The sequence below is a fragment of the Aspergillus alliaceus genome (genome assembly GCF_009176365.1).
Source record: "Aspergillus alliaceus strain CBS 536.65 unplaced genomic scaffold BDW43scaffold_38, whole genome shotgun sequence".
NCBI lineage: Eukaryota > Fungi > Ascomycota > Eurotiomycetes > Eurotiales > Aspergillaceae > Aspergillus > Aspergillus alliaceus.
In genome coordinates this window covers 15,903-36,890 of record NW_022474721.1, presented here as the reverse complement: position 1 = coordinate 36,890, position 20,988 = coordinate 15,903, and the positions used below count along the sequence as shown (strand labels likewise).

The following is a 20,988-nucleotide window of genomic DNA, read 5'->3' as shown; positions in this document are numbered from 1 at the left end:
TTGTTTATATACTCCGCTATGGCTTGCCAAGAAGAAGTGGGCCAGGCACCTAAGCCTAGCTTGGCATCACTATCTATGGATGCCTGCGGATCATTCGCATCTCATATCAACCTTGTGTCATACTGTCAGGGGTTCTTGTTGCAACGAAACGAGCGAGCAAACCAGGGGATAACGGTAGGGTATGGTCTAGCTTATCGTCTCGAGAACTGCTAAAGTATTTAGGTAGTATCTCAGGTATTCTTGATATCCTTGAAATATTACTTTTGTTAATTGCGGTTCAGGGAACCGCAGGTAGTAGGGGAATAGCGTGCTACAGAGCCGCAGATAGCAGGAGTGCAGATAGCAAGAGTAGGGGACTAGGTCTCCATTGAATGGTGTACTACCATATACAGAGGCTGACCACGGTTTCGTAAAGCTATTGGGGAGCGGTGAGGATTTTATCGGCGTGACCTCACGTGCTGCTATATCTACTGCAGGCGTTGTAAGGTGTGGCTAACAATCCTCCAGCGGAGGAGTGTCTGAAGAGAGAGTGGCCATCACTCTATGCGACCAATTAGCACTTTATGCAGCCAATGGTAGAGGGTTATTGCTTACGCGGCAGGGTACCGAGTCCCTTCAATCTCAACTTTCTCCGCCAGAGTCCTAATCTCTTGCACTTCTTCTTCACTCAACTGCAGCAGAGCAGATGCCGCATTCTCATCCATTCTAGCGGCCGATTTGGTACCTGGAATGGGAATAATATCTGGTCCATTCGCTAGCAGCCACGCAAGAGCAACCTGTGCTGGGGTAGTTCCATGTGCATTGGCTACATCTTTCAATGCCTGCACCAGCTTCAGGATTTCCGGAAAGTTCACTGCCGCGTACTTGGGATACATACGGCGCAGGTCACCCTCGGGGATATCTGCGCGAGATTGGAAATTGCCTGTCAGGATACCACGTCCGATTGGACTAAATGCCACGATCGCTATGCCTAGCTCGCGGCAGGTGCTTAGGGTTTCCGACGCCGATGACTCGACGTCCAATGTGAACAGGCTATATTCCACCTGTAAAGCGGTAATAGGATGGACAGCATGCGCCCGACGTAGCGTGGCTGCTGAGACATCCGATAGACCGAGATAGCGAATTTTTCCTTGGCTAAGTATCCGAAAGATCAATGGTCTCGTGCTTGTATGTTACATGAAGGCAGAACGTACTCTTTCAGCTCCACCATCGCTTCAACGGTCTTTTCAATAGGCGTGACTCCATCCACTCTATGACAGTAATACAGGTCAATGGTGTCGACGCCGAGTCTCTCAAGACTCTTTCCACAAGCAGCCTTGACATAATCGGGATCGGTCCGGAAGGTATGCTTTCCGTCAGGCTGCCGCTGGAGCCCAAATTTGGTGGCCAGGAAGACGTCATTGCGTTTACCAGATCGTTTGATCCATCCCCCCACGACATCCTCGCTATCCCCATATATGTCAGCCATATCCCAAAAGCGCAGTCCGGTGGCATGTGCGTGCTCCAGGAGGGCCATTCTTTTGTCAAGCGTACCAGCTGGCCCGTAGAATCCGGCAATACTGCCAAAACCAAGACCGATAGCGGAGACTAGAGGGCCATCTCGACCAAGGGTTCGTAGAGGGGGAGACATTTAGAGGTTGAGGGGACGTTGAGATGGAGAGAATCAAGAGTGGAATGCTTGCTACCTAAGTTCAAAAGCGATTACTGAATGTCGATGCGGGCTATAAAAAGATTGTATGCCGTCCATATTGAGCTTTACCCGTTCGGGTTCCCGACCATTCGTCAGCCTTCTTGGTGGCCTAAAAATATATGGCGACCGGTGCGATGATCTCCGGCCTTTTAAAAATATCTATTCTCTAGAATAAATGTTCCTGTCTACTGTACCCTGCCAGTTGGAATCTTATGTGTAGAATGCGATGACCCAAATTGAATATTAGTAAAGTTGCAACTGGGACGGCTTCGGGTACTCTATGCGCCTTGGAAAGCACCAAGCTCGGCATATCCACGAAACTTGTATTCCAGGGTAGATACTGCGCTGGTGAAAACATATTCATTTTGCCTTCCTCGTTTCACTTCTGCTTTCTGTAAAATTAAGGGCAAAGCTACAGCTCAAGATATCAAGACGACTGCTAGGGTTGAGCATGGGTTTGGCGTAACCAAGTTTGAGGGAGTGGAAAAATATTTACTGATCACAATCCCACATTTCCCCAACTACCTCCCTGCTGTTAATACGCATTTTCTAACTAACCAAGAGGTAACCTACTAAATTCAGCGAATTGTCAGTCTTAACTAAACCTAGATCCTTCCAATCCATCCCAAGCTGATCTCCAGATGAGCCCATTATGCATCTAGGTAGTGTCTATGACGTCTAATTTAGGATCCCAACGGCCGTTTGCAGACTATATATACCTACTTGGAACAATAGATCTTTCTTCCGAGCGATCCGTGTGACTGAAACCAAGGTACCTATCGGATTGAGTGAAGCGAACCATTGAACCGTGCAAGCTTAACCTCGTTTCCCGACATCATTTAGGGTTCTGGCGGAAACCACAACCAATCAATCATTCTCGAGTCACGCCACGATTCAAGCATTAGTAGAAAGAACTGACAGCCATTCTAAATGCGGACAATCTTTATAGACGAACGAAATGGGAATTACATCACGACTGTACTTGATTGAGGTCATGCTCGATCACTTGTTGGGGTCTTCTGAGCATAGATGCAAAGAACGTAAATAGGAGGGGGTCCCATAGACATTCGCAGTCCTCAAGCCTTCTGAAGTCCACATACCTTACTTCATTGCCATTGATTCCCACTACCCATCTCCAAACAAATCGATACCATGAAGTATTCTATGCTTTCAATTGTGGCCCTGGTCGCCCCTACCCTGGGCAATCCAGCCTACTACTGGAGACAATACCTCTCGCGCCCAATCCATCCAGCCAATGCTGGAGATGTCATTGTCCACAACTATATTTCATCCGATGTGGATGTGGATGTAGAACCACAAGGGATTCAATTCACTCTCCATCCCGGACAAGGACAATCAGTTCCCGGTGCCCCGGTCGCGGATGTGAAATTCAACCAGGAGGTGGAAGTCAGCTATGTTTCTGGTGATCAAGGCACGTTTAATTATGTTATTCAGCCAATTGGCGGGAACTTCGATGGTTGTGTCTATGTATCGCCGCAGGGATGCGGCACTCTGAGCTGGTGCTCTGGAGATCCCGCATCGAACCCAGTGACCTGTCCCGATGGAACAACCCTCCCAGTAAACTTGTATCCCTCTAGGTATATTTCCCAAACTCCACAATATCAAGTCCTTGCTAATCCTAAGCTTGCCAGATCCAGGGGGAGGAAGACTGCACATGAATTTCTGCTGTAATGGGAAGGCAGCATACCACTGATCGCACGCACAGCTATTCAACCAGCTGAGTTTGCGAGCGACGATCTATTCAACATAGCAGTCATCTGTAAGGAATTGTGGATAGCTTACCTCGTGTAATTGAATATAATGGTAAATCGGAAGAACTAAGAATGACACCCAGTTTCGACTAGTAAGTAATGGCTTTGCTGCGACATGTAAATGGGAGTGTAATACCTAAGCCATCTTAAAACATTCGTTGGAAGGTGTAAGATGAATCGTCATATTCAAAGTCCACGTTACTCTTGCAGAGCCTGAATTCCCCATGGCCGTCTTTTCTGGAGGTAGAAACACTATACACTGCGCCCATAGGGGAATCGTTCTCCAGTCCGTCACTTGGAGATAAAGGGTCGAATAGAGTGCCGAGAGACTTCAGACAACTTCCCGATCTGGGAAGTCTGTCTACGGATAAAGAATTAATAACCAATCAGCTCTATTAGCTCTAGATTGGTGGAAAACGGGGTTGGATCGATTCATGAGTCTATTACTTGAACCTCGATCCTTGTTACTTGGATGGATTGATTGGATGCACGCTATATTAGTCTTGCCTAGTGCTGAATATTGAAAGCTCAAGGGCTTACACTCCTTCCTTATATTGTTGGTTTCTCATGCGAATGATCCTCCTAGGCAGGAATCAACACTGGCTTCCAATCCCACTTGTCTGTCAAAAATACCGGCCGATATCTTTTGTGCCCGTCGGCTGGTCAAGGACATTGCTGAACAACATGACTACCTCGAAGAGACCATTCTCATGCTCATCTGACCACAAGCAGAAGATCGTGGAGTCTGTACAACAGTAGCGCCCGACTGGTCTTTGAACCAGTGCAGAACGCCGGTGATATTTCATACTCCAAGGCGAAACCCCTCTCGGCCATACTCTTCGTATCGTTCCGCGGTTATGGTCCACGAATTGTGAATAGATTATAACGAGGACGTCTTCTTCACCAAAACCTTGGTGGCGATCTATAACGTACCAAAAAAGTTCTAATAAAGGCGTAGATTCAAGCCAGTATTTTTCAACAGAGATAGGCAACTCTTACACCCAAATTTGGCAGAGATATCAAGGAAAAGCGCAAAAAAAAAAAAAAAAAATTTATACAACAGCCGGGTTCGCTGGTGGCCACCCACCCAACTACTAACCGGCCGGTGTGTGGCTTAAGCACCTAGTTCTCACGTTATCATAGAAGGGAGATATCTTCGGCTTTCCACTGTTGAAAACCTCGTTCGCTGTAATTCCATAAACTTCGACTGCCATGGTGTCCTGCCGCGTGCTCTTTCTCCCTAGCGCCTTTCTCATCCTCACGCCTGTCTCTTCATGGAATCTTTCGCCCGTCAAGTAAAATCGATATTCACTTTGATCGTTTACTGCCTTGTTCTCCATCCCGTTTCTTTTACCTTTTTCTATAGTCCACCTGACATCTGCTCGCCATGCGTCGCCCTTCGCGGCCTAGTTTGTCCGATGACGATACCTCCAAGAAGAGTAGTGTCGATTTAGACGATGATTCCGGCCAATCCACCCCATTATTCTTAGGATCGTTGTAGTACATAGGCTTATGAAGTGTCTTTTCGGGCTTTCTAGCCCACTTCAGCTATGGATCGTAGCCTTGCGCCGCATCCTATCCATCCTCTCTGCCTCAATCTTCTTTAAGGTCTTGATAAGCTTTGTCGGCATTGAACCCCAGGCGTCTTCCACAATTAGTAGGCCTAGTTGAATCCGCTGCCGGTTCAAACAGACTCTTTGCCGGGTTGCCGGAGGAAGTGGTGTGCCATATAAGTCAACAAAGAATTTATTACCCGGTGGCAGCTTAAGAAGAGTACCCGGGGAAAGTGAAGAGAGCCAGTCGACTAAATAGTGATACTGCATGTCAAGGTACCCATGGATACGTGTGTTGTAGCCAGGTCTCAATGTAGATTCAACAAGGGCATTGATCAGAGCTAGGTGTTGAGGGTTAGTATGAAATAATATTATTATTAAAGCTAGGGAGGACTGAGTAGGGGCATCTAGGACATAACCCATACCGTCTAGGTAAAATAGCCGCAATGGAAATCGGCATCGCGTAGTGGGATGTAAGAATATATTTTGCGAGAGACTCGCTTCTGAGAGGTCCATATGCCAGAAACTGGAGGGAATAAGGGAGACCCCGGGGGCGAGTAAACATACAAAAGGCCTCTTTAGTGTGTATGCTGGCCAGCCTAGAGGAGCAACTGTCGCGTCCCGGTCTATATAGGCAGCGGATTCTTGGCTTTGCTCAAGTCCTTGCTGTAGCATGATAGCAAAAGCATCTTTAGGTTGCTCATCCGCGACCACAAGATAAAGTTGACAAATTACCGGCGGGTGACCGGGATTCGTGAGGATAGTGTCGCCAGTGATACAGTGTTTAATACGGTGATCCTCAAGACATTCAGATAGCTGAAAGAGGTACCACTCTGGGAATTCTTGAAGGGGTTCTTGGCTTCGGAATCTGCCATTTTGCCGGATTGAAGAAGCGAGGGCGATGGGAAGTCGTAGAGAGGTTCGGTAGAAGAAGGTCAGGTTGTGAGAGATGAATGGCAAAAGATTAAGGTTATGGGTCTGGGTAAGGTCACATGGACTAGATACTAAGCCGACACTCAAGTCCATCTGGGTGCCTTCCCAGGTAGGGAAGGTACCTTGTAAATATACAGTACTCTGGCGGCATGGGGTTCTTCGTATGTTGACTCAGTTGGTGCAAAGTTCATGCGGCGCCATTCCGGCTTTCCAAGCGGAGGGAGTCGGTCAATGGAACCGGACGCTGCCTCTCTGTTGCTGCTGCTCTGAAACTGATCAGGGGAGGCAGTGTGGATGTAATCAAAGCCTTCCGCTTGCGTTACATGTTGAGCCAACGACGTTGTCACAGGCATAGTGTATACATGTGTCGGTATATATGGAATTTTTAGCGACCCGGCTGTATCATGTGCGGGATACAGTTCAGAGAACCCCGTTATTCTGTACTGGCACGGGTACCGTGCTTCACTTGTAGATAATATTATATATTCTTAAATATAATTTGGCATGGCCGATTTTGTAGGAGATATCGCTGCTGGCTATAGGAAAGCTCGGATTTTATCTACACAGTATCTGATACTTGGCTGATAACTCCTTTCACCTCTCTCAGTCTCGTTGCTGAGGACAGCTCTAGTGTCGCCTTTGTACAGCGGATAGGTCAAGGGAGAGCAAATGAGGCACTCCTTCTTGGCAGAAAGGTTCCTGTCAGTAAGTTGGCTTAGGTTGGTTTTGTGAACAAGGTCTTCGAAAGCAAAGGCAACTTCTGTAAGCAGGTGATGGGATACCTGCAGCAGACTTTCGGCAAACATTTGGTGAAGTCAAGCCTTCTAGGGACAAAGGCTTTGATGCGTCGTCACTTAGTTCGGGAGCAGGACGAACAGGCGCCGCTCGAGATGTTTGGTGGCCTCGACCGTTTCTGCCAGGGTATCCCACAGGCAAAAATGGGAGAGGCTTTCATCGACAACAGTCGATACCTTAGAATTTATCCAGATTTGTCTCTTCACCAACTCTGCTTCCATCGATTCCGTTGTCTTTCGACAAAGTTCGACCAGAGCGAGCAGATCTTGATCTCAAACATCAGAGTATCCGCGGTCGGAGGCAAACAAGCCATTTTGCTTCGTTTGCAACAGTATAGAAGGGGTGGCCATGTTTTCTTCGCTTCCAATTTGGCGAGAAAGGGTTTTGACGCAGTGAGGGAGAAGATGTGGTCGGTCCTGCTGATCGATTGTGAACATCTGCCTGGGCTTCTGGGGGTAAGCTGGGGCTGACGTAACAATCAATAAACACACTCCATGTGGTCACGTGGGACAATCATGATCTCTGACATTGTGCTTCTTTCGGGCCAGGAAACGCGACTCTTTATACCTCCCACCTACAGACACGTATCGACCTATATCCGCCCGACGGTCTTCTGTCATGTGGAAAATGTTTGACTCTTTCATTCCCGCCATCTTACGGCCGGACTTTACCTGGCCACGACCAACGCCGTCTACAATTTCGGAGACAACACCGCCCTTGCCCCATATTTCCAGCAGGAATGTCAGGGTAGCATGGGGCGTTGTGCACAAGTCTCTTTACTACTTTTCCCAGCGGTATTGCTCCTGGTTCGGAATCACATTCAACGCCAATATCGTCCAATTGCCGTTTGGACTCGTCATGAAATGGACAGATCGGACCAGCATTGAAGAAGTGGTTTCAATGCAAATGGCAGGTGCCGCCGGAATTCCTGTTCCCAGGGTACTAAATTACGGCGAACATCTAAAGGCTCCATTCAACAGGAAGATATCGATCTTGATGACCAGGCTGCCTGGAGTTACCCTGGAAAATTCGTATGATGAGCTGCAGGTCGACCTAGAAGAACCATGGCTAGAGGAACTCAACAAATGTGTGCGTTCAATGCGTTCGTGGCTCCCACCTAACCACCATTCCATCTGCTCCCCTATCGGAACGCCTCTGCGGAGTCCGCGGGTCCCTGGACATATAATGGGGCCCTTCACCGATCACACGCAACTTCTTGAATATTTGATTTCGCCCGCTTCACCTCATGGCTTTAAAACTATGGTTGAATACGAGGACACCCTAGCGCGTGCAAAAAAGCTCAAGCAACGTGATTATCGGATTACATTCACCCACGGGGACTTCAAAGCTCACAATATTTTAGTCGGCGACGATGGGCATCTATCTGGGTTCTTGGATTGGGAATCTGCTGGGTGGTATCCGGAATACTGGGAATACACAACAGCAATGCGGTTTGGCAAAGGTAGCTGGTGGTTTCAAGTGGCCTCTTGGATGGGAGGTGACCGATACTTGGGTGAACTGGCTTCAGACATCGCCCTTAACCTTCTAACGGTCGACTCATACATAGCAATCTAATGGTTCAATGATGTAGACATGAATCATTGTAGCTTCAAGTTTCTGTTTAAAACCGAATCCTTGAATAAATATAACGGCTGGTTATTCGAAAGAATGATATGTACTAATCGTAGATAGCTAACTCATGGCAAGGCAGACAAAGCTCAACATACCCATTTATCCAAGAGCACCGGTGTTGAACAAACCAAACGAGGGACAAGGTGAACAATAACAAAAAGCAGCAAGAGCTCAGGCATACCATAACGAACGACAGATGGTGCTCAGACAGATGTTAGGAGGCTGGCTTGCTCATTACCCCCGCTCAAAGACACATCCGCGATCTGACAACGGGCCGCGGCTGGGTATTGGTTGCAGCACCAGCGCTGTATTGATTTCCGAAAGCCATGCACTCCTGTTGCAATGCTTCAACACTGCTACAACGGACTACTCCGGCCTGAATCAACGCTTGCAAGATGACCACCACCAACCAGACACGGCATGTGACACCAGGAATAGAATTGACATCTCGATCGCGAGACCTCATGACTTGGTCAAGCTGGCTGTGCTTCGCTGGAGGAACGCTTGCGATCTGAATAAGAACACACAGAAAATTGGATTTGAATACACCACCAGTTGAGCCATGGTCTGGTATCCACCCAGCACCCAAGTTTCTCATATGGTACTTCAGTCCACCTTGCGGGCTTGTGTGGGAGTAGTAGCCCCAGTGAAAGTCGTTCGGTTGGGGTGGATCTGATCGTATCCAGAGGACGATGTATAGGGTATTGAGAGGCAGGCGAGCCAGTGCGTCTTCTTGCGCTTTTCTAATTGCAAGAGCTCTTTCACGGGCACTCACTGTGCGGCTAGCAGTACCAGGAGCGGAGGCCTTCGACATTCTAGGTGATGGCGTAGATGAATCTATTAGACAGTATCTGGTGATTTGAGAGAATATGGAGAGTTCTGTTCTTGTAGACGAAAAAGAGGATTTGCAAAGCATTTATGTCCATGCTCACCCGAAATATCATATTTTCGCCTTGTGACGGGCCAGTTTTGCCGCTGAGATGTGATAGTATATTTCCTTGACCTCGCCCAATCTCGGCGCGTATGCGGATGTGACGAGGTTCGACGGCGCTTTGGCCTCGAATGGCTGGTAACAAATGTACTCGGCGCGTACTACGCACGGGCGTTAGTGGATGGGCATTGACGGTGCAAACCTGTCAAAAGGACGCCATATTGGTCCCATATCCGGCCAAACTAAGCCCTAGCTACCTCCAAAAAAGGCCCAAAATACCCCCCAACTGCCCCCCAACTGCCCCTCCAACTCCTACCAACTCTCAGCCAATTGCTCACCAACTTTTTGCTTATTGGTTACCAACTGCTCCCCAACTGCTCGCGCAATCCAGCCCTTGTCATATCTGAATCTGTATAAGGCCCCAAATTGGTAGCAGGTTTGGATAAAGTCTTACAAGCGGCCGGCGTGGATATAGACCTCACTTTCGATCAAGTCAGATGGTTTCATTGTATATAATAAGCACATAAATCGGAACCAAGTATTAGTCGCAGACAAGCCTACAGGTCGCTCTACAAGTGTACAGGGCTCTTACCCTGCATCTACAAACCTTCCGCGCTACGTTCAACCATTTTGAACGATGGAGTGCTTCGCCGGCTTCGTTCCGTTCTGGATTAGACAATGGATAGCTCCAAGCTCAAGGAACATCCAAAAGCAGGAGGTCAGCAACCTGTCCGCTCTGTATCCGTTACGCTAACTAAAAAAAAAAAACAAAACTTCAGTCCATATTTTTCTTGGACGCGGAAAGGGCTATGGGAGTAGATGACCTGGTGGTAACGTTCCGGCGCAACTTCGTCCTCGACCGCTACCCTTGGAGCGAGTACAAATCAATTGGGTCAGAAGCGACATCTGCAGTAGTCGAGGCTGGATGGAGCTGCAGTGAATTGGATCGGATAGCAGCATTTCTTCACGTAGGAATATTCGACAAACGAAAATTGGATCGACTTCGACAGCAAGCAAGAAACAACCGGCGCCGCATTTCCTCCGGTAAACCTGCCGGTTACCCCAGCGTTCTTGAATGAGCCGAGACGCAACTTGGCAGGATCCATTGGCTTCGGTGTACTCGCGTTGTGCATTAGCTCGAGGCTGTTGACAGCATGCAAGAGAGTTGGACTGTTCAGGGATGTTGTTCCTTCTGTAGTAGTTATTGAGGATCAAACAGTCGGATTGCTTGTAAGACTCAACGTACTTTGTAGTATATGATAGGGGGTAAAAATTGTTCTGACCAGCACAGCAGCAGCTCATATGAGCTGCGTAGTATATAACCGTCCAGATCTCTAATGAAATGGTTCAAACCTGAACCGCTGTCCTTCTCTCATCGAACACATCATGGCTAGCTTGCAAAGGGAAAAAGAGACGCTCAAGTCAATTATCCGGAACTCACCTCATCGCTACATTTGTCCCCCATGCTTTAAATTATTTCCTCGAGAGGACCTTCTAAATCGCCACATCTCCGAGCAGAGGGATGATACGCATGCATGGCTGCGCAAGGGAGACTTGAAGGAACGAACCGACGCGGAAGAATTTCTCGTCTATTACCGACAGTCAGTCAATACATCAGTGGCCGCCGCAGACATCCCCCCAGCCCCAGACTGTTTTAGTGTTAACTTTGTGGTCGAACATTACCATTCCTTCCCGCACGCAAGGGCTAGCCTGCAAAGGAGGGTAGAGACTCTGAAGAAAATTATCCAAGTCTCGTACATTGATTTTGTCTGCCCCATATGCCTCGAAGGCTTTCCTCGACCCGCCGTTTTATACGACCACTTCCGGAAGCAGGGAGAAGATACTCATGCACGGCCGGCGGAGATAACTGCAAAGGAACAATGGGAGATGGAAATGCATGCAGGGCTGGCGAAAAGAACGTCGAGGAAGCAATGGGATATGGAAGATTTTCTTACCTGCTACCGCCAGTCCGTCAGAACATCCATAGCTGTCGAAGATATATCCCTCCAAACTCGCACTGTTTTGAGGTTAACTTTGTGGTCGAGCACTACGCAGAGAACACTGGAAGTCAACATTGAGTATATCCGATCACGATTGTCCATCAACAGGTATGCCGCACTATGCCAGCTGGAAGGTTAGTAATCGTGAAAGGCTTTAGGATTTATATCTCTGCTGACGACTGTCTTGTAGGCTGCTGTACGGCTTCTCGAAACTTGGTGATAGCGGGAGGAGCATGACTTGGATTCACTGGGTGAGGAGCTAGGATGTCGAACAAAGTCTTGCTTGTCTTTCCTTCTGAACGCGTTTTTCCCTTTCCCGTTGTCGAATAACCCGTCGAAGATCACCCGGGTAGGAAAGTTCGGTGCTATGTAGGTTGAGCTGAGAGACCTTGTTACATTCATTGGTGGAAGTGTTCGGGCCGAAGCGTCCCGTCACCCCACCAGGCGGGAGATCTGATCTTATCTTTCTTCAACCAGCTTGATATCATATCTGCTTGCTTGTCTCTAACATGTCTGAACTGGAAAGACAGTTTCACACTCTTACAATAAAATATAACACTCTTCTAAGAATTGTGCAAAATTCCCCGATCGATCTTGTTTGCCCCCAATGCCTTCGCGGGTTCCCTCGCTCGGATGTCCTGTATGCGCATTTCCGAAACAAGAAGAGAGACCCAATCCATCAGGGGCTCGATCAAAGAAAGACCAACTTTCGAAACTTCCTCACTTGCTATAATTTAGCTCTTGGGGCATCGATACGGCCCGAGGAGCTGCCTATGGGTCACCATTGTTTCAAGTGGCAGTACGTGCTTGAGCATAACCGTGCGGAATCGCAGAGATTCACTGATGAGGGTATTAGACTAGAGCCTAGTAATGCCTCCCTGATCTGAAACACTGAGCTGACGCGCTGACATTTTCCCTTCCAGGCCGACTCTATTCGCCATCAGAACATCTCGGCTCACGTGGGATCGCTTCTGGTCATCAACTAAACTACACTGCTCCCGTCTACTCGGACAAAGAGCCGCGAGGCGTGCACTGCAGTGACAGTGAAGTAGAGCCTGGGCTATGTGCTTTTACAGTGCCGGACAATCGTACACATCTGCAGTTTCTTGATAACGAGGAAGTGGAAGCAAGAATCATCGCACTGATCCCCCAGATGGAAAGTTGGTTATATGGCGCGCTGCCCATCCCAGACAAGGTTGACAGCCAGATAAATAATTCAGGAGTTGTCTTTCCTACCACGGAGATTGACCTTCCCCTTATTCCAGTGCGGGATCTGCTATACAAAGGTGTAAGTCTGGTATGTCCACCGTGGACTGTTCTCAAACTGACCGTACGTACCACGAAGATTGGAACGTTCACTCTCCTCCGCACCTACAAAGAAACCACCACTCCATATAACTTTGCCCAGGGTATCTGCACAGTTCTGCGGGTAAATAGAGTGGGTAAAATTGGCCAACAAGAAATTGGATCAGCCAAGTCCATCTGGGTTGGTCGCCAGACTGCCTTGTCGGCTGGCCTTATCCTTTTGATAACTCGTCCACCTGGTATGGTCGCTGGGAAAGACCCCGAGTGAGAAAGACAACTCCTCTCGGTCATGAACTTTTCCCGGATTACGATCGCTGAGGGGTTCCAACGGCTATCTGTCATGAGGCTCACGTCGCGTAGCCGACATACGACAGGAAGATCTTCAGTTTCGCTCAGAGCTAGTTGAATATGAAAGACGAAATGAGAGTGTGCTCGTTTGGATGACGTATGCTTGCCAGGGATATGGTACAATTAACGGACTATACTTCCCTAGGGAGGACAAAGAAAACGAAGAAATCCCTCCGTCATAAGACCAATAAGCCTCTTAAACTTTGTTGTGAAAACCTCCAACGATGTTTCGCGGCCTGAAGAGTGGGTATAGCCGTTCCATAGGATCTCGCACAGTTCTTCGTCGTTTCTCGATATAATGAAATACAGCAGAAGAGACGAGGGAGGCAAGAGTGTCGTCGGAAAATTGCGTAGCGAAGCATCGAAGTGCCAAGTAACCAGAGAAAAGATGAGAAGGGCATCGTCACTGAGCTTATCCAAGAAAAAGTTGGCGTAGTCCTCGAAGATCCCGTGGGTGTCGAGTCGGACCATGACGCTTTCACGGAAATCGTCTATCAGAAGATCACAAAATACGCGCACAAGCGATCGGGCACTGTGATTCAGGAACTCTACCGTATCCTGGCACTCAAAACAGAGCACGCCAAGACATCGTGCCTGGATGCCCTTCAAGGCCGGCTGGGCGGCGACGCGAAGAATGGAGCGGTGTAATGGAATCGGGAGCTGCCACTGTTAGCGTCGTAGGAAGCTCGGGAACAGACGGGGAACCAACCTTGGCCGTCGAACGCATTTTGTCCAGTCCTCGGATTGCAATGAGAATGTGTTAGAGAACAGTCCCTCCATCGCAGGTTTGGGAGCGGCAGAGTCCATTTATGGATGCAGCATCTTGCCGAGCTTGGGGAACTTCTTCCCTTGCCTATGGCTCAGGGGCAGAAAAGGGCAAGCATTCACGAGGGAGTGCCATATTCTCCTACAAGGGGCGGATTTTCTGGACCGACATGCCGTGTCTGACACTGTCTCCACTTCCAACATATTTTGGTGTACTGAAATATACGGATCGACCAAAAGGAGAACAGGTTCAGAGCAATGACGTGACTCATATTGCCTGGCAAATCGGGTACTAGTCGCTCTATCGGACAACGTGTAATACCAGCAGAGCATGATGGTTTCACTGTGCGTTGGATGGTGAGCACCGGCCTCCCAATCTTGGAGGCAGATGTAGCTAGCTCCAGTATCTTTCCCTTCCATAAGAGGTGAATGTATCAGAGATCAGCCTCTCAGTGATCAGAATCTGTTTGCACATTGGAATGTGCCCATGCTCTAGATTCAAGTGATGTATACATGCAACGAATCCGAGGGTTGGTAAGTAGTGAGGGGGGGAAGGCCACACGAAAAGCCGCCAAGTGCTTACGGCGAATGAGAGGATATGCGGATCATCGCATCCCGGATCCGACGCAGAGACTCGAAAAGACACCGATAGCGCTCAGTCGGCATGACGTGTTTGATTGTTGTACATGCTTCTCTCGTGGTTTGCGGACAGGAGTACCCGTGTGTGCTGAGCCCCACTTTGGACGTATTTTGGCGTACTGTAACAGGGCCTCGGCTTGGCTGCCTCCTGAATTGGGCGCCGATGCCCTCACCCCCTGCAGTGTGCGTACGCATGTTGGCCTCGGAGGACGAACAGATTGGATGAAGCGCCATGCGGGTCAATAGTGAAACTGGACGCACAAGGCTGGAGACGGGGGGCTCAGGCGAGTGATCTAATGCAAGCCACACGCAGAATAGTCACAATGGATTCCGCATATGACGGCGCGAGATATTCGAGCCTTGTTGAAGTAGGTAACCATGTACGGTCCAGGTAGAGAGGTTCCCTAGTTCACTGCTGAGGTTTATAAGGCGCATATTATTCCCCGTCAGCTCAGGAACTTCAATTGTCTTCAAAGGATATGTTCAGAATGAGCTCACCTAACCTTACATCCGATCAAGAAAACTAACATCCTGGAGTCACCATGGTGGGAGATCTGTCTCTCTTTGTTCTTAAGGAACTGTGGTCAGTCGTGGCGCTTTGGCAGGAGGAAATAATGCGGTCCAAAAGAGTGCACCAAGCTATCCATGCCGTCGTCCGTAGCGAAAGATCTAGACTCTCCTTCTAGGTTCGTGGCGTAGACCCCTCGTTGGTGCCTGCATCAGGCTGTCTCTTCCTGAGCTGATGGTGAGAGACTAAGCTGGGTGGGCGCTTTCTCCCACTGCCCGGGACTAGTACACAACGGTATATATGGATGGGCCCCCTTGGAAGAGATCTATCTTTACAGACACACCCAAACAAATTTTTCTCTCTCTCCAAATTGGTTTTTCGGATCCAGCCTACGCTGCAGGCATGACAGATATTAGCCATACCTAGCAATTTTCGATCTCGCAAGCCAACATTCAGCGTCCGGAGCGCTGCACTCGCCTCGCCACGAACTTACAACTCAGCTAAGCACAACGTCCAACAAAGGAATCCGGAGTATATATCGCGGCTTCGTCACAGCATTGGGCTATCCAAGTCCATCCTATCTTTATGTCGTTAAACTTCCACGGCAGCAGCTATGGCGCCCAAAAACGCAGCAGACTCAACGCCGATGCACTTTCTCTCCCACCAAGACTCGTCTTTACTGGCAACCAGGCGTCTACCATTACCGACTCCATCCTATCCCGCCTCGTCGTCACCTACCCGACTGGTAGGCCCTGGTGTACCTGCTTCCTGGGAGTGTATTGCATCCCAATCACCTCTCACTGAGGTGTCACGGCCTGGGCCGTCGCCAGAGAGAACGTATATAGCACCCACGGCGTCCAAGCCATTTTCGGGAAGTGTGCCATGCGTGCCAGTCGGCTTTCAGCCCACGCCAAATTCTAGACCGAACCCACATTCCCAAGATATTATCCCTCCGACGTGTATCTCAACGTACAGCCGCTTCAAACGGTCCTCTCCAGCTATCTCTGACCCCGGGAACCCTCATCCACCGTTCAAAATAATGGACCTGGCCCACGCATCCCCTGGGATCGTGAGTGGGAGAATCTCGAGGGAAGAGACACCATGGACAGGGGTAACCGCACCGCCTGAGAATCCGCTGCCCGAGAACCCGCCGCTACTTGGGATGATCCCGTGTATTCTAGACCTGAAGTCGGGATTGTCCAGTAAGGCGAAGAAGCGCAAGGCCAGCAAAGATTCGTCGCGGCGGTACCGCAACCGGAAGCGAAACGAGATGCAGATAGAGCAGAAGATCACAGCCCAGCAGTGCGAGATCAGAATGCAGTTGGACGCCCTGCAACGGCAGGCGCAGGAGATCCAGGCGTTGCAGCAAGAGCGCGACTTTTACCGAGCAGAGTGTGATTCCTACCGCGAGCATATTGCTCGACTGGATCCCGCCAACCAGCTTCCGGCCCGGCCCGCATCATCCCAGCAGTCCAACAAGGCATTCTGCTCGTCGCTGGAGAATGGCCGTAACCCTGCGGGGGAGCTCGCGCCTGTGTCTTTGTATCAGCCAGCCGAGATACTGGCAGGCCAGCCCGTCCCGCCGACACGTTCCCTGGGGCCGTGGCGCTCCGCGCCGTCATAATGTTCGGCGAGGCAACCGAATACGGAGCGCTGTTCTCTAGCTGACGATCTGGTATAAAAACACAGGTATATGGGCTTGTTTGATGAGCACGTCCAGAAGGATCGCACAGTCACAGAGGCGGCATAGCATGGAAAGGCTTGGTGGACAGACGACGTTGGGCCTACACCTGCCGTACAGGGCCCTTCCATGGGGAACCCTTTGAAACAAGAGGTCATTAATCCATTCTATAAGTCCACCATGTGCGATAGCATTGAGGTTAAACCAATTACCCGCTAAAAGTTTTCTTCCTGCGCAGGTTCTTGTCGTTGAATCTGCTTTGCGTCTGTTGTTCGCATAATCATTTATGTTTGCTTCTGCGATCTATATTCTCTGTTTCTATAATATTAAGCTGAACACGATCTTCTGCATAATCTGTTGGTGTTTAAGCGAGAGTGATCGTAATATCCCCATCATGCTACAGAGCTGGGCGAGCAGATTTCTTCTGAGCTGGTTGACATGTAGAACGTATTATACAATAGCGTTGTGCATATTATATGTATAATTTTGATTGCTTGACAAATGGCTTTGTGCATATGGTTCGAGCCAAATCATCTAGCTTTTGCCCATCCCCAGATCTGTTCACCCAGGTCCCGCGGGCGATATCAGCCATGTGCCAGACCTACCAACCCGTGTCCCAGCCTGACTTCTGTCCTTACCCTACGGCCGTTGGAATCTCTACTATTGCTCAATTGACCGAAATCTGCGGGTTTGTCAAAGGGGTCTACTTAGCCGACGGACGACGGATAGTAACGTACAAAGGAGACCGACTGTGCCCGTCAACAAGTCCACTCAGTAAGACAAACCAGCCATAAGAGTAATGTGAAGCTTCACGTCCACACTGTCCATGATCTTCTTGCACTCGGAGAACGTATGTCGAACTTCCCACACCTGAGTCCTCCATGGTTTGGGCTCACGATACTCTGACGTATGAAGCTTGTCGATATGTCTCCGTTGTTCGTTTTCTGACAGTCCTTCAGAGCACTCCTCACACAAAGTTGAGATATAAGTTCGCCGTTTATTCCGCAACACTCGAGAGGATGAAGCCGCCATCTGCGCACACAAGCCATACGGGACAAAGGAACATTGCCAATCACGCGTGGCACTGTTTCTGCACCGCAGACATTCCCAAGAGATGATGCCGCTCATACTTTGAACGAATAGCTTGTGAGCCCTCGAACCTTTTGTACAAGTAGCTTACCTTGTAGTCACTTAGTGCAGGGCGAAGGACGAGAAGGACTAGCCAAGCGAGAAGTATAGCTCCCTATAGGCGTGAGTGGTTCTCTATAAGTATCCGACAAAAAAGGACCCACCGACCTGCATGGGAAGACTCTACCACAAAACTTCCGACTAGCGGTAATTACTGACATGGGTCGAGAAGTAATCAACAATCAGACAGGGGCCTGCGCAGGAAACCGTGTTGAAATTTTGGGTGGCCATGGTTTCAGAGCATTTCTCCACGCCGAGGTCTTGTTTTTTCAATAATACCACACGCACACTTGGGTCCTGACAAATAATTTAACCTGATCATTCAGAAGATCTACTGGGAAGCCTTTTCATGTCAAGTTGGCTGGGGGTACACAACAGTGGTAGTGATGGTAGTGAGAACAACTGAATGCTGTATCGTCTCATGGTATTCACTCCACTGAGACCCTGGGTTCAAAGCGAAGTGCGCAGGGGGGTAACAATGGAGAAGCTCTTGGTTCCGACTTCCCAGAAACCACATAGGTGCGGTATCATTCACTCGGATCAGCACATGTCGATGCGCGTCATCCCCAAATCGTGCAAGGGGGATACAGGGTTCATTAAGAGTGGTGTTGTAGATCGCGAAGGAGCCATAGGGTGCGTCAACTGTGTAGAACCACACTGTATCTCCGACTGAGACATCAAGGGATTGTGGCGAGAATTCAACCGCTTCTCCGAGGCCCACACTAACCATCTGAGTGGATGGCCTGGGGGCAGTGGGTGAACAAGTAGATAATGAGGAGGCACTTGTGATGCCCAGAGGTAACAACGAAGACGGCGGAGTTGAGAGCGATAGCGATATCAGGATGGATGAAGAGGACTCAGTGGATAGAGTGGGCGTCCCCATCTTGCTGTTTCCTGAACTCGGCCACCTCAGTCCCGGCTGGGAGGAAGATGCCACACTCACCCTAGATTTTTGACGAGACGATTCAGTACTGAATGCAATTACGGAACTGGATCCTGTGCCGGGGGACTCTCCGGACTGTGAGGATAGGAGATGCTCGCTAGATGAGGGTACACCTAGAGCGGGTTGGCTGTTGGCAGATGTGGGTGGCTGGCGCCCTGTTTCCGACCGCTGACTTTCCGCGCCGTGCGAGGGTGATTGCTCTTGAATAGGCTTAGTGATTTCGATATCGAAGCATGAAGTGTATAACTGGTGTGGTCAAACTCTCATCCTTTCGTGCACCTTAGAGCAGGAAAATACCTGGAAGACCAAACCATCCCCCACAATCTGCGTGGTGTTCCACATCCAGTATATAGTATACAAACTGGCGGGCTTGGTATCATGTGGGATTCGGAAGGAGTCAGAGCACTGGTAGTTAACGGTAGACCGATGCGGATAGACAGCCAGCTCTGTATGTCCATAAGCCTCGCATCCTGCTTATCAGCGGTGCGTACTACCTTTGATGTCCTTGCCGTAGCTTAGGACATCCGCTAAGCTCAGCTTGTCTGAGGCTTTTGAGTCTGGTGACCCATACCAGCGGACGAGCCCATGTTGGATCCTGTCAGTTGTGTCGAACGAATAAAGACGGCATACCAAAGCTCCCGCCGGGGCTTTGAGGCGAAGCAGGTATTGTCTTTGTCGAGAGGTCTCTTCGAGCTCCCTGCAAAATGTTGCAGAGGTGTCGTGGTCGAGGATTCCGTGTGCTCGGAGATCAACAGGGTGGTAGCCTGTTTCTTTCGATTAGCTCACGCCTCACTCATGTCCACACCGGCAAGTTGAGCAGCTCACTGAGATCTCGCGAGTCGCTCAATCTCCCACCAATATGGCCGGTTTCCGGTCCTAGCACGTGTAGTCCCCTGATCTGGACAGTAGTCAATAGGAGAGCAAGCCGCAAGACCAGTATGGCCATGGTGAAATACCTGCACCCAAGCCTCGCACCATGTCGCATGAATGACTGGGGAAAGTAGGAGAGCGGATCTATGCACCATTCTCCCAGAATAATTTATGAGACGGTGTGCTCGTGTATACTCTCCTATGTTAATCTTAATGATGGATCGGGAGAGTGAACAGTTTTTGAAGTGTGATGCTCAAGCGCAATGATGGTCTCTGGAGCTAACGGTGGAGAAAGGAAGTATATATATATCTATCCATAATGGACCTCTCGGTGCCTCTCTGAGCGCTGCTATCTTTGATCAGGATGAGGCTTCATAACATCTGGTACTTCACCATCTGAGACACATGGGTCGCCTTCATCGCCAAGCCAAGGCACTGGAAGCGATAAAATACCGTAAGGCTTTTCTTGAGCCAATGTTTCCATTGTGCTGGGGCTCCTCCTATTCGACCGCTCGGCCAAGCCGGACCCACTGCGAGGGACTATGCTCTTTTTGATGAATTACAACACAGACGCTGAAATTTTGACCTCCATCCTTGTTCCATCTTACACCGGGTCAAAGCATGATGGGAAGTATTATCGATACATAGTTCCAATCGAAAAATGAAAAAAAGTGAATTAGAGGGGCTTTCTCAGCCTGGCTATGACCAGTTTGTTTCTAAGTCCCAATACGGTGTACTGCTTTCCCTACATGCCTTCCTTGCCAATTTATAGTCATCTTCAAACAAAGATATATTCCCACGGGGGGAAGAACATGCAAGCACTCCCCCATGATTCTCAATCACATCATCTATCGCTCCATTAACAATCGAACCCTTCTGTCAGTCTAATATCACTTACCAAGATCAACTGTACTCCCCCGGCTATTATCCTTGGTACCATCAAGTGGGCACATGCAGCTCAGGATGTGACCATCATTTAGATCGCAGTTATAACATCCGTTGACTCCAAACCCGTCGCCGCTATGACAGTGTCAAGATAGAGCCAACAGAACCATCATAAAGTGTCTGAAAGAAGGGAGGAGAGAATATTCATATTCTTCTAACTTACTCTTCCTTTATAATAAGGCTTCCGTCTTCTTCATTCGCGTAGCAAAGAGAAAGGTCCAACTCTGTCGTAATTACTTTGCCTTTAAAGTCAAGGCAGTCTGCAAGCAGATATCGCTCATCACGCAATCTTACCTTTCCACAGCTGTGAGAATAATCACCAGCTGCCATGACTAACCCCGCGGCTCTAAGGACCAATGTCCATCCAAAGCACTTCCAGAATCTCATTGGTTAGACTTGACTGGGACCAACAGTACTGTAGAAGATGTTGTTTTCGTCGCCTGTGATTCATGGAATGATAGATGGTTGATTTTATGTACTGGATCCGGGT

General features: G+C 49.2%; 11 protein-coding genes across 11 annotated transcripts; 6 read left to right on the top strand and 5 right to left on the bottom strand.

The window, feature by feature from the left end:
* Positions 1 to 289: 289 nt before the first annotated feature.
* Positions 290 to 1,669, bottom strand: BDW43DRAFT_283701 (NADP-dependent oxidoreductase domain-containing protein). The gene is made up of 3 exons (XM_032042767.1): positions 1,194 to 1,669; positions 595 to 1,134; positions 290 to 541 (listed from the first exon to the last, which is right to left on the bottom strand). The coding sequence occupies exons 1-3, from the start codon at positions 1,628 to 1,630 to the stop codon at positions 493 to 495; spliced, it is 1,026 nt and encodes a 341-aa protein (XP_031897738.1). The 5' UTR covers positions 1,631 to 1,669; the 3' UTR covers positions 290 to 492.
* Positions 1,670 to 2,674: 1,005 nt separating this feature from the next.
* BDW43DRAFT_283699 (uncharacterized protein) lies at positions 2,675 to 3,592 on the top strand. Its single transcript, XM_032042766.1, has 2 exons — positions 2,675 to 3,288; positions 3,343 to 3,592. Exons 1-2 carry the CDS (start codon positions 2,843 to 2,845, stop codon positions 3,380 to 3,382), a joined length of 486 nt encoding a protein of 161 aa, XP_031897737.1. The 5' UTR covers positions 2,675 to 2,842; the 3' UTR covers positions 3,383 to 3,592.
* Positions 3,593 to 4,927: 1,335 nt separating this feature from the next.
* Positions 4,928 to 5,690, bottom strand: BDW43DRAFT_320950 (uncharacterized protein; the record flags this gene model as incomplete). The annotated part of the gene is made up of 2 exons (XM_032049213.1): positions 4,928 to 5,356; positions 5,441 to 5,690. 2 exons carry the CDS (start codon positions 5,688 to 5,690, stop codon positions 5,007 to 5,009), a joined length of 600 nt encoding a protein of 199 aa, XP_031897736.1. The 3' UTR covers positions 4,928 to 5,006.
* Positions 5,691 to 7,334: 1,644 nt separating this feature from the next.
* BDW43DRAFT_283697 (phosphotransferase family protein) lies at positions 7,335 to 8,305 on the top strand (the record flags this gene model as incomplete). Its single annotated transcript, XM_032042765.1, has 1 exon — positions 7,335 to 8,305. A coding segment is annotated over exon 1 (906 nt), but the record flags the coding sequence as incomplete, so codon positions are not given.
* A 314-nt stretch (positions 8,306 to 8,619) lies between these two features.
* BDW43DRAFT_313468 (uncharacterized protein) lies at positions 8,620 to 9,189 on the bottom strand (the record flags this gene model as incomplete). Its single annotated transcript, XM_032047615.1, has 1 exon — positions 8,620 to 9,189. The coding sequence occupies one exon, from the start codon at positions 9,187 to 9,189 to the stop codon at positions 8,620 to 8,622; it is 570 nt and encodes a 189-aa protein (XP_031897734.1).
* A 754-nt stretch (positions 9,190 to 9,943) lies between these two features.
* Positions 9,944 to 10,385, top strand: BDW43DRAFT_302014 (uncharacterized protein; the record flags this gene model as incomplete). The annotated part of the gene is made up of 2 exons (XM_032045172.1): positions 9,944 to 10,024; positions 10,086 to 10,385. The coding sequence occupies 2 exons, from the start codon at positions 9,944 to 9,946 to the stop codon at positions 10,383 to 10,385; spliced, it is 381 nt and encodes a 126-aa protein (XP_031897733.1).
* A 307-nt stretch (positions 10,386 to 10,692) lies between these two features.
* Positions 10,693 to 11,384, top strand: BDW43DRAFT_302013 (uncharacterized protein; the record flags this gene model as incomplete). Its single annotated transcript, XM_032045171.1, has 2 exons — positions 10,693 to 11,273; positions 11,303 to 11,384. 2 exons carry the CDS (start codon positions 10,693 to 10,695, stop codon positions 11,382 to 11,384), a joined length of 663 nt encoding a protein of 220 aa, XP_031897732.1.
* A 695-nt stretch (positions 11,385 to 12,079) lies between these two features.
* BDW43DRAFT_302012 (uncharacterized protein) lies at positions 12,080 to 12,879 on the top strand (the record flags this gene model as incomplete). Its single annotated transcript, XM_032045170.1, has 3 exons — positions 12,080 to 12,173; positions 12,230 to 12,594; positions 12,652 to 12,879. 3 exons carry the CDS (start codon positions 12,080 to 12,082, stop codon positions 12,877 to 12,879), a joined length of 687 nt encoding a protein of 228 aa, XP_031897731.1.
* A 111-nt stretch (positions 12,880 to 12,990) lies between these two features.
* On the bottom strand, positions 12,991 to 13,686 carry BDW43DRAFT_320946 (uncharacterized protein; the record flags this gene model as incomplete). The annotated part of the gene is made up of 2 exons (XM_032049212.1): positions 12,991 to 13,625; positions 13,669 to 13,686. 2 exons carry the CDS (start codon positions 13,684 to 13,686, stop codon positions 13,101 to 13,103), a joined length of 543 nt encoding a protein of 180 aa, XP_031897730.1. The 3' UTR covers positions 12,991 to 13,100.
* A 1,798-nt stretch (positions 13,687 to 15,484) lies between these two features.
* BDW43DRAFT_313464 (bZIP transcription factor) lies at positions 15,485 to 16,495 on the top strand (the record flags this gene model as incomplete). The annotated part of the gene is made up of 1 exon (XM_032047614.1): positions 15,485 to 16,495. The coding sequence occupies one exon, from the start codon at positions 15,485 to 15,487 to the stop codon at positions 16,493 to 16,495; it is 1,011 nt and encodes a 336-aa protein (XP_031897729.1).
* Positions 16,496 to 18,092: 1,597 nt separating this feature from the next.
* Positions 18,093 to 19,629, bottom strand: BDW43DRAFT_313463 (uncharacterized protein; the record flags this gene model as incomplete). Its single annotated transcript, XM_032047613.1, has 4 exons — positions 18,093 to 18,929; positions 18,981 to 19,129; positions 19,178 to 19,447; positions 19,509 to 19,629. The coding sequence occupies 4 exons, from the start codon at positions 19,627 to 19,629 to the stop codon at positions 18,093 to 18,095; spliced, it is 1,377 nt and encodes a 458-aa protein (XP_031897728.1).
* Between the last annotated feature and the right edge of the window lie 1,359 nt (positions 19,630 to 20,988).